The 11,673-nt window shown below is 41.5% G+C and overlaps 1 protein-coding gene across 1 annotated transcript in view; it reads left to right on the top strand.

Moving 5' to 3' along the window:
• LOC117496418 (integrin alpha-11-like) overlaps positions 1 to 11,673 on the top strand; it is a 60,428-nt gene that overhangs the window by 24,203 nt on the left and 24,552 nt on the right. The window contains 9 exon segments of the mRNA XM_034148081.1: positions 815 to 942; positions 1,694 to 1,842; positions 2,364 to 2,508; positions 3,705 to 3,870; positions 6,502 to 6,566; positions 7,719 to 7,863; positions 8,427 to 8,575; positions 10,187 to 10,330; positions 10,529 to 10,732. Coding sequence (XP_034003972.1) covers positions 815 to 942; positions 1,694 to 1,842; positions 2,364 to 2,508; positions 3,705 to 3,870; positions 6,502 to 6,566; positions 7,719 to 7,863; positions 8,427 to 8,575; positions 10,187 to 10,330; positions 10,529 to 10,732 — 1,295 coding nt within the window.

Raw genomic sequence — 11,673 nt, 5'->3', positions numbered from 1 at the left:
AACACACATTCAAACTAAAGGAACCAGCCTGTTTGGGAAATGTGAGAAGTAGAAAGTACAGGTATTTGTGTTCAACATGTAAGAAGTAGAAAGTACAGGTATTTGTGTTCAACATGTAAGAAGTAGAAAGTACAGGTATTTGTGTTCAACATGTAAGAAGTAGAAAGTACAGGTATTTGTGTTCAACATGTAAGAAGTAGAAAGTACAGGTATTTGAGTTCAAAATGTAAGAAGTAGAAAGTACAGGTATTAGTGTTCAACATGTAAGAAGTAGAAAGTACAGGTATTTGTGATCAACATGTAAGAAGTAGAAAGTACAGGTATTTGTGTTCAACATGTAAGAAGTAGAAAGTAAAAAGTCGTCAGAAAAATAAATAGTGGAGTAAAGTACTGATACCAGAAAAATGTACTTAAGTACAGTAACGAAGTATTTGTACTCCACTACTTCCCATCTCTGAATATAAAGTATATCCAGCCCTCGTCTTGCAGAGTGAGACATTCACATTGGCCCATCCAATATAATTCAATCTATACATATAACCGTCCATCCATCTGAATATCTACATCATGTATCCATCTGTACCCATCCATTCATCTAGTTACACATCTATCCATCCATCATCTATCTATGAATCATCCGTCCATTCATAAATCCATTTATACATACATCCATCATTCCATTTATCTCAAAATCAAAGTCAAAATAGAATTAAAACAGCATTAAAAAGTCGAAAAATATACAGTAAACACATACAGTGTGTTTAATTAAATTATGATTAATTAAATTAGATTTTTCTGGGTAATTATCTTGCAGGGTGTGAGACGTTCATGGACATTGTGATCGTTCTGGACGGCTCTAACTCCATCTACCCGTGGTACGAGGTGCAGGACTTCCTCATCACCATCCTGCAGAAGTTCTACATCGGCCCAGGTCAGACGCAGGTCGGTTCATCGCTGAATTAAAAGAAGTCCAGTGGGATCAATGCTGAACCAATGGGATCTCTCCATAGGATTTAGGAAACTATCTGTAAATAAGGTCTGTGGTTGAGACACATGTAAGAGACGGATCACGTTTTGTTCTAGGACATTAAATCCATCAGCAGTGACCCCACTGGTGATTTCTGAAGAGTTGATGTGTCTGAAAAACGATGGTTGTTACCAAGTGGCTGGATAGGACTACAGAAGTCGTGGAGGTCGTTGTACGTCATTACGCCAAACACGTAAACACTCCTCTAAGTTAGTTTGCCCTGTTCTGCTTGAAAGCAAGTCCCTGCCTCCTGCTAACTGTTCAAACAAACGCTTCAACTCGTTCCATTTAGAATCTGTATGTTTGAATATGGATCTGAAGTTGGCGTGACGTTGAAGTTGTGCTGCTGAACTCGCCTGTAGTTCCTTTATACCATAACGTTAGCATTTTGCTTCTGGACATTAGATTTATGATTCTGACATTATAAAAGTAGGGTAGACATGTGGAGATTATCCTGAACAAAACATTTATCAAACAGGTTCGTTTTCCACAGATCTTATTTTTTACAATATTCCAAAATCCTATGGAGAAATCCCGTCGCTTTTTGTCGAGGGAACCAGCAGCTTCCTTCAGGGTCGGGCTACAAAAATACGTCATCCCTGCACCGCTCTATAGTGTTGTGATACCTTCAGGTGCATTGGTTCATGTGGAGTGCTTCCTCTGCAGGTGGGTGTGGTTCAGTACGGCTCCAAGGTGGTCCATGAGTTCGGTCTGGGGGAGTACCAGACGGTGGAGGAGGTGGTACAGGCTGCCCGGGGCATCGACCAGCGGGGGGGCGAGGAGACCAGGACGGCCCTTGGCATCAACGTGGGGCGGTACGGCACCAAAAGAAGTCTCTTGTTTCTAAAACCCCCCCTTGTTGTTTCTCCTCCCTTACTTTTGTGTTTCCGGTCCATTTTGACTGTTCTATTTTAACTGCTCCTACATGAACCCTTTTAAGCTGTAAACAATGTCTCAGACTATTGGATGAATATGCAGTGAATATACAAGAAATAGACACTGTAAATGTATTCCCAAATCAACATTTGTGGGTGTGTACTCTCTGATGCTTAAACACAATCTAGGGAAACCCATTCATTTCATATAGTGGTCGTTTGTTTACTGGGAGCACAATAGATGTTACAAAGTTGAATAAAACTCAAAATTCAATGAAGTGGTGATCAGCAATGTCACATGTTTACTGTGGAGGATATCATAAGGCCTTGAGGCAATCAAATGTAAGACACAGTATTTATGATTGATGAAAGTAGTACTCAGATTTGACTCGAACACGAAAGGAGGTCTTAACACCACAACCAGGATCTCTGACGCAGTTTAACTCTTCCTTGGTCTTCAGGTCCGAAGGGTTCAAGCGAGGCGGTCGACCCGGCGCGAAGAAGGTGATGATCGTGATCACAGACGGAGAATCTCATGACAGTCCGCAGCTGGTGCAGGCGGTCGCCGACAGTGAGAGAGACAACGTCACCATGTACGCCATCGCTGTGAGTCCTTCAAGACCCAAATACCCTACGGACTTCCTGTCTGAATCGCTGTACGAAATCTTGTTCGACTTTTGCACGACTTTCTGTCTGACTTATTCTCTGACTTTCTGTCCAACTTCCTTTCCGACCTCATATTCGACTTTTGTACGACTTTCTGTCCAACTTCCTGTCCGACCTCATGTCCGACTTCCTGTCCGACCTCATGTCCGACTTCCTGTCCGACCTCATGTCCGACTTTCTGTCCGACCTCCTGTCCGACTTCCTGTCCGACCTCCTGTCCGACTTCCTGTCCGACCTCCTGTCCGACTTCCTGTCCGACCTCATGTCCGGACTTCCTGTCCGACCTCATGTCCGACTTCCTGTCCGACCTCATGTCCGACTTCCTGTCCGACCTCATGTCCGACTTCCTGTCCGACCTCATGTCCCACTTCCTGTCCGACCTCATGTCCGACTTCCTGTCCGACCTCATGTCCGACTTCCTGTCCGACCTCATGTCCGACTTCCTGTCCGACCTCCTGTCCGACTTCCTGTCCGACCTCATGTCCGACTTCCTGTCCGACCTCATGTCCGACTTCCTGTCCGACCTCATTTCCGACTTCCTGTCCGACCTCATGTCAGACTTCCTGTCCGACCTCATGTCCCGACTTCCTGTCCGACCTCATGTCCGACTTCCTGTCCGACCTCATGTCCGACTTCCTGTCCGACCTCATGTCCGACTTTCTGTCCGACCTCATGTCCGACTTCCTGTCCGACCTCATGTCCGACTTCCTGTCCGACCTCATGTCCGACTTTCTGTCCGACCTCATGTCCGACTTCCTGTCCGACCTCATGTCCGACTTCCTGTTCGACCTCATGTCCGACTTCCTGTCCGACCTCATGTCCGACTTCCTGTCCGACCTCCTGTCTGACTTCCTGTCTGAAATCAGAATCCTGTTTTACTCAATCAACTTTCTGTTCCTGAGAACTTGGAATGTATTCCTCTTTCTTCTCCCATTTTCTCCTCGCTTATGCACCATAGGCCCCTTTTTTATATTCTGCTGCCAATCTCGTCATTGAACAGTAATTAAAAAGTTTGCCGTAATGGTTGTGAAGTGTGGGATCATGGGAGTTGTAGTCTTCAGACATTTTCCGACACTTTAATGCTGGAAAGTTTCATATTTTAGTTTGAAAAAGGGTTTCCTCTGCATCTCTTCCAGGTTCTGGGTTATTACAACCGCCGGGGGATCAACCCTGAAGCCTTCCTGAAGGAAATAAAGTTTATTGCGAGCGACCCGGATGAGCAGCACTTCTTCAACGTGTCGGACGAGTCTTCGCTGAAGGATATCGTGGACGCGCTGGGAGAGAGGATCTTCTCTCTGGAAGGTGAGTCGATCCTCTGCATGGTGAATATGTGCTGATACAGACAGGAAGTACACACATCCTTTACTCAAGTAGAATTACAGATACTCATGTTTAAAAATACTCCCTCTTCTTTAGAGAAGACCAGGAAATGATGGATACACGATCGTGTTCAAATCAATAGGCACGCAATGACTCTAAATAATAATGATCACGCCACCAAACACACTTCAAACTAAAGGAACCAGCCTGTTTGGGAAATGTGAGAAGTAGAAAGTACAGGTGATTTGGGTTCAACATGTAAGTAGAAAGTACAGTATTTGTGTTCAACATGTAAGAAGTAGAAAGTACAGGTATTTGGGTTCAACATGTAAGAAGTAGAAAGTACAGGTATTTGTGTTCAACATGTAAGAAGTAGAAAGTACAGGTATTTGTGTTCAACATGTAAGAAGTAGAAAGTACAGGTATTTGGGTTCAACATGTAAGAGAGTAGAAAGTACAGGTATTAGTGTTCAAACATGTAAGAAGTAGAAAGTACAGGTATTTGTGTTCAAACTGTAAGAAGTAGAAAGTACAGGTATTTGTGTTCAAGTGTAAGAAGTAGAAAAGTACAGGTATTGTGTTCAACATGTAAGAAGTAGAAAGTACAGGGTATTAGTGTTCAAAATGTAAGAAGTAGAAAGTACAGGTATTAGTGTTCAAAATGTAAGAAGTAGAAAGTACAGGTATTTGTGTTCAACATGTAAGAAGTAGAAAGTACAGGTATTTGTGTTCAAAGTGTAAGAAGTAGAAAGTACAGGTATTTGTGTTCAACATGTAAGAAGTAGAAAGTACAGGTATTAGTGTTCAAAATATAAGAAGTAGAAAGTACAGGTATTTGGGTTCAACATGTAAGAAGTAGAAAGTACAGGTATTTGGGTTCAAAATGTAAGAAGTAGAAAGTACAGGTATTTGTGTTCAAAATGTAAGAAGTAGAAAGTACAGGTATTAGTGTTCAAAATGTAAGAAGTAGAAAGTACAGGTATTTGTGTTCAAAATGTAAGAAGTAGAAAGTACAGGTATTTGGGTTCAACATGTAAGAAGTAGAAAAGTACAGGTATTTGTGTTCACAGTAAGAAGTAGAAAGTACAGGTATTTGGGTTCAACATGTAAGAAGTAGAAAGTACAGGTATTTGTGTTCAACATGTAAGAAGTAGAAAGTACAGGTATTTGTGTTCAACATGTAAGAAGTAGAAAGTACAGGTATTTGGGTTCAACATGTAAGAAGTAGAAAGTACAGGTATTTGGGTTCAAAATGTAAGAAGTAAAAGTAAAAAGTCGTCAGAAAAATAAGTAGTGGAGTAAAGTACTGATACCAGAAAATGTACTCAAGTACAGTAACAAAGTATTTGTACTCCAATACTTCCCACCTCTAGTTAGGGATGTGATTCTGAAATACTAAACCAGCTTGTATCCCACCCTGAAGGCAGCATCTCCCTGGTCCAATGGGATTTCTCCATGTGATTTTGGAATATTGCAGAAAGTACAGAAGTTAGTTAGATACCAAAACAGAAACTTAGAACTGCAACGAGCTGTTGATCCTCAGTGGGATCGGCACTACTGGTGTGACCATTTAAAGAGTTTTATTAACTTAAAAGTGGGGTATGTAATTTATTTCAGAAACACTTTTTGTTATATTCCATGGAATGCTCTTAACATCCCGAGAGCAATGGATATATTAAATACTTTGACAATAAATACATAAAGAAAATTCATCTGTGGAAGCCGTAGTACTGTAAAAAGCACGACCAATCATCTGAGCCGGCCCGGCTAAAATGACTGGATGGCCTACCTGCCTGTCAGCCTTCCATCTGTGCACAAACTTATCTCGTGCCCTCATTGGTCATGTGCGCGTTCGTGTGTGTTGGAGGAGGGGCTCTGTGAGGAAGTGGCAGATTTTTTCTGGTTGTGTATTTTCAAATTCTAGCGATCTCGAGCCGGTTTCTCCAAAATGACCTACCCCACCTTTAACTTAAAATGGACCTATCATGCTATATTTGAATAATATAGTGTAGGACCATACCTATATAAGGCATATTTATACTTTTTTTTTTCAAAATACCAAACAGATCATGCATTTTAGCCATGCCTCATTTTGCTCAATTTGATAATTTCTAGCTCTGGGCAGATTCAGTGAGAACAGCACCACCTACTGGCCTGGCATATGTACTACAGCGTCTCCAGCGCTTTCGAACGGCAATGGCCGTGGCTGTCTCCTCCTGATTGGTGGAGTTGGCCCAATAGCCGTAGCGCCACCGTCCTGACGTCAGGACAGTGTTCAAATCTGGATCAGTTTTTATCAGATCCGTTGCAGCCCCTTTTTTAGAGATTTGGGTATGGAGGAAAATAGAGAGGGTTGTGTTTTCTGACACTTGGTGAGTTCCCTGGAACACCGGGGACACATATTCATGTAGAAAAGACGTACACAAGTGCATTTTGCATGATAGGTCCCCTTTAATATGCTCCAGTGGGTATTCATTCAGTATTCATTGTTACATGTCTAATATATGTAAGATATGTAATGTAAAGCTCTTAAAGCTCTTAAATGTAAAGTTATTATTATTATTATTAAAATGTGAAAGTTACAGAACGATGTTGTCTGTTTTTGTTCTGCAGGAAGTCAGGGTCGACGGTTCGGTCTGCAGATGGCTCAGGCGGGTTTCTCCTCACATTTAGTCAAAGTGAGTGAAATCATGGTCAAATGTACGTCCTTATGTAAGGGTATCACTAACTTACAGTTGCTGTGTTTTTAAGGTGATGTGATAACCATGCTAATCTTAATTTATTTCTACTATTGATCGATGTAAAGGTTGGTGTACCTCCATGTGTGATTTGATTTGGTGTCTGAAATCTGTGTTTCAGATCTCAGAGATTCTCTTGATGTTTCTAACTCACTGTTCTTTCTAAATTGGACTCCTTCTTTGGGTAGAGTTTTCTTTAGTAGTTGATAATTGTATCATCTTTTATTCCCAAGATCAAGATTTAACTGTATTTCTATAGGACAGAGTATTGGCCAGTTTAGGTTTATACTTGATGCTGGTCAAATAAACAGAGTTTCCTTCAGTGAAACAAACTGTGATCCAATGAAAGTCAGCAGGCGACGAGTCGTGTATTTATTGAATCTGACTCCAGGAGAAAGAAACAGTTGAACGCTAAACTTTCTCTCTCAGTTTGAGTCTTGCAGAAGTCTGAAGCTGCAGGATGAGAAGCTTCTAGAAATACTTCTGTTGCTTCTGGTCCAGGGAAAGTCATATTTGTCTCAGCGCCAACGTCAGGGAGATTAAATGGTGTCGTGGAAACTTTCTATGTGTAACACAGAGCAGATGGTTTTCCTGAACGTGAAGCTGCCAACACACACACACACACACACACACACACACACACACACACACACACACACACACACCACACACACACACACACACACACACCACACACACACACACACACACAGACAAATATGCAATGTGTTTCCTGCTCCGAGGGATTAAAAGGTAAGAACTCAGAGTCAGACTGATGTGGAAAACAGACGAATTGTTGGAAGAGTCACTGTGCAGGAGATCCATCCTCCTCTCCCTCCTGCAGCATGACGACACGTCATATTTCACAGTGAGTCTGCAGATCCAGGGTCAGATCCTGCAGAAAGTCGCCAAAGATTGGGTCATCTACTGAGGCCCGTAGAGAGCATGACTCAACGCACTTTCATTTCTGGATTTAACGAGCGCCAGAGTGACGTTCCCAAACTAGGTCCAAACTTTGAGTCACAGACAGATTATTTATACAGAAAGAACAGGTCTCTCTTTGAGTTCATTAACAGATCTGTATTCCCTCAGGATGGCGTTTTGCTCGGGGCGGTTGGCGCCTACGACTGGAACGGTGCCGTGCTGAAAGAAACCAAACACGGGAAGGTGGTTCCACCAAAGTCCTCCTATAAGGACGAGTTTCCAGAAGAGCTGAAGAACCATGGAGCCTATCTGGGTAACAAACCTCTGCTGCACCTTCTGTGAAGTTCCCATAAACTGTCTGTAAAAAGTGATATATATATATGTGTGTGTCCAGCTGCAAAAACCACAGACTGACTGATGAAGCCAACATGACGTCATCCATTGGTCTGTAGACGACCGTTTTGAAGTTTCTTTGGTATTTCCAACTTCAAAATTGAGTTTCTTTGGGGCATAAATTATTCGACAAAAGGGTAGAGCTTGGCAGGAGGTAGGACCAAAGAACCATTAGCTTTGCAAACAATATGTCACCAGCTAACGCCACAGCTAGCCGGCTAAATTGGCTAGCAAGGCACATCCAAAATTCAAGTTAACTATGAAAACACTTGGGAGACACATTTTTGAAAACATACGAAAAACATACGAAAAATAAAATATGCGTACCAGAAAATATTGAAAAGCCAAACAAAGAACGTGAAATTGTTTTTCTTTGCACTTTTCAACTAGTTGTACTTCAGTATTATGGGGTAACTGGAAAACCTAAGGGAAAGAAACATATGAATAATGTTCTTGGTCTTTGTGTGCGTGTTCTGGTCTCAGGTTATTCGGTTGGTTCCCTCATTTCCTCTCGCGGCGCTCAGCTCTACGTGGCCGGAGCACCGAGGTTCAACCACACCGGGAAGGTCATCGTGTTCACGCTGAAAAACACCGGAAACCTGACCATCCTACAGGCGCTACTGGGAGAGCAGGTCTCACACACACACACACACACACACACACACACACACACACACACACACACACACACACACACACACACACACACACACACACACACACACACACACACACACATTTTTGTATTCACATATGTGCGACACATGGTTGTCTCCAGAATGAGGGTGTTCTCCCTGAGAGTTCTGTACATTTCATGAAGTGAAATATTTGATAATATTGAACTTCAAAGAGTCCAGAAAAAAAGTTTAGTGTTGACAGTGAAAGAGCCAAACTACGGTGGCCGACAGGTGCAAATACAAAGCGCTGCATGAAGCTCAAAATACAACGGAGACCAAGGGACACTGTTGGCGAGAAAAGAAAAGTTGACAAAAAAATATTTTGGGGGGATTATAAAGCAACTGTCTCTGTCTCAGAGTTAGTCGTCTCATAACTGTAAGTGTTCATCAGTATATCTGAAATTACTAGGTTAGCTAAGATAAGATAAGATAAGATAAGGTGGAAATTGTTGTGTTACAGCAGCATAAGAAGACAAGGCAATGCACGATACAATAACAATTCAAAGACTAGAAATAATCAAGAAAGTACAAAATATACATGTTGAATTTATACAAATATATATATACATAAATATATGACAGAAGGAATATTCATATTAAATATTAAATATTGAACAGATTATATAAATGTAAAATGTACAACATGGTTTTGTTCCAAGAGAAGCTATGGAGCAGAGAGTTCTCCTCTTCCAGCCAGAGGTGATTTATTGCAGTGGGCAGTTCTCCTGTATCGGTCCTTGTGACAGCCGAGCTACGTTAGCTAGTTAGCTTACAGCAGATCTGTAACATCAGAAGGAGTCATGTGATCACATTGTTAAAATAAGAACATTCAACATTTTAGGTACGTTTCCAACGACTGAACGTCACTCTTATAAACAGTATACATACATTACCCTGTTAAGCCCCGAACCTGTTTTTCAGGTTTCAGGCTCGAAAATGACATGCCCAAAACAAATGACTACAACTTAACTTCTAAAAGGGTTATATGAATAATTTATTTTATCAAAGCAAGGTTACATCTGTGAGTTGGATGTAGAAGTGTCAGAATCAATATAGATGTTCTCAGTCAGAGTAAATTCAGATGGAACATAGTAAAAAAAGGTAAATTCTTACCTCCGCCTAAAGAAAAAAACATTACTTATAGTGAAAACTACCCTTGAATGATGGGATGGTAGACTAAAAGCTTAGGAATCCAAACTACAACATATAATAAGTACCCTGTATCAAGATTGATGCAAAACAAGTTAAATCTGACCTTTTTAGAGAGGATTAGCCAAAAAACAGTTCCAGGCGGAATAAGCTTTCGGCACATTTGGGTACATCTGGTTCCATCAGTGCCATTTGACCTTTTTCAGGTACCAGACTATAAAAATGATGAATTACATTGAATTATCACCATAGGTATTCATTCCATCCAAATAAAAAAAAAAAAAAAAAAAAAAATTAATAAAAAAAAAATAAAAAATTTGTGAATAAAAAAGACCCGCCGACGGGGGCTTTGGGGTTAACAAGTGTTAACGTAATGTTAATGTTGATTTATTTCTGAAGTTTTCTTTCCTTTTTCAGATCGGCTCATATTTCGGCAGTGTGTTGATATCGATGGACGTAGACGATGACGGACAGACGGACGTCCTGGTGGTCGCAGCGCCGATGTTCTACAGCCAGGGCTGGGAGACGGGGAGGGTCTACATCTACACTGTCACACCACAGGTACACACACACACACACACACACACACACACACACACACACACACACACACACACACACACACACACACACACACACACACACACACACACACACACACATACACACACAAAGGCTCAGCTGCATACACGCAAGTACACACTACAGAAGCATATTCAAGAGCAGATATTCAGAACAGATTGACCCCTGTCCCTGCAGACCTCGTTCGTCCTGCAGGGGGCGCTGCAGGTGTCCGACCGCTCTCAGAACGCCCGCCTCGGCTCAGCGCTGGCTCAGATTCCCGACATGAACGGGGACGGGTTCAGGGAACTGGTGGTGGGCGCGCCGCTGGAGGACGACCACCAGGGGGCGCTGTACGTCTTCTACGGACACCAGAAGACCCTCCAACACCGCTTCAGACAGGTAACGCTCATCTCTGATAATATAATATAAATATTAGACAATCATCAGGACCAGCATGTGTTTCCCATTTCAATAAAGTCCATCTACAGAACCGTCCAACACCAGTACAGACAGGAAACGCTCATCTCTGGTAAATACAGAGGTGGGAAGTAGTGGAGTACAAATACTCTGTTACTGTACTTAAGTACATATTTCTGGTATCAGTACTTTACTCCACTACTTATTTTTCTGACGACTTGAACCCAAATACCTGTACTTTCTACTTCTTACATGTTGAACACAAATACCTGTACTTTCTACTTCTTACATGTTGAACACAAATACCTGTACTTTCTACTTCTCACATGTTGAACACAAATACCTGTACTTTCTACTTCTTACATGTTGAACTCAAATACCTGTACTTTCTACTTCTTACATGTTGAACACAAATACCTGTACTTTCTACTTCTTACATGTTGAACCCAAATACCTGTACTTTCTACTTCTCACATTTCCCAAACAGGCTGGTTCCTTTAGTTTGAATGTGTGTTTGGTGGCGTGATCATTATTATTTAGAGTCATTGCGTGCCTATTGATTTGAACACGATCCGTGTATCCATCACTTCCTGGTCTTCTCTAAAGAAGAGGGACCAATGAAAACGTTGTCATGTTGCCGTTGTTCAGCATGGAAACATTCATTAGCTAACAATGACATTATTGTTCTATTAATATAAAGGGAGGTCAGGTACTCTTTAAAACAGCTGCTAGTTATGGGTACTTTTTACTGAAGTACATTTCAAAGCCTCTTTACTTTTACTTGAGTAAAGAAGTTTAGTCAGTACTTCTACTTTTACCAGAGTATTTTTAAACACGAGTATCTGTACTTCTACTTGAGTAAAGGATGTACTTTTGCCATCTCTGGGTAAATATTTAAAAATCATCAGAACCAGTTGCATGTG

The sequence above is a fragment of the Trematomus bernacchii genome, unplaced genomic scaffold, assembly GCF_902827165.1.
Source record: "Trematomus bernacchii unplaced genomic scaffold, fTreBer1.1, whole genome shotgun sequence".
Classification (NCBI taxonomy): Eukaryota; Metazoa; Chordata; class Actinopteri; order Perciformes; family Nototheniidae; genus Trematomus; species Trematomus bernacchii.
The sequence above is the reverse complement of the archived record's forward strand: the minus strand, read 5'-3'. Positions and strand labels throughout refer to the sequence as shown.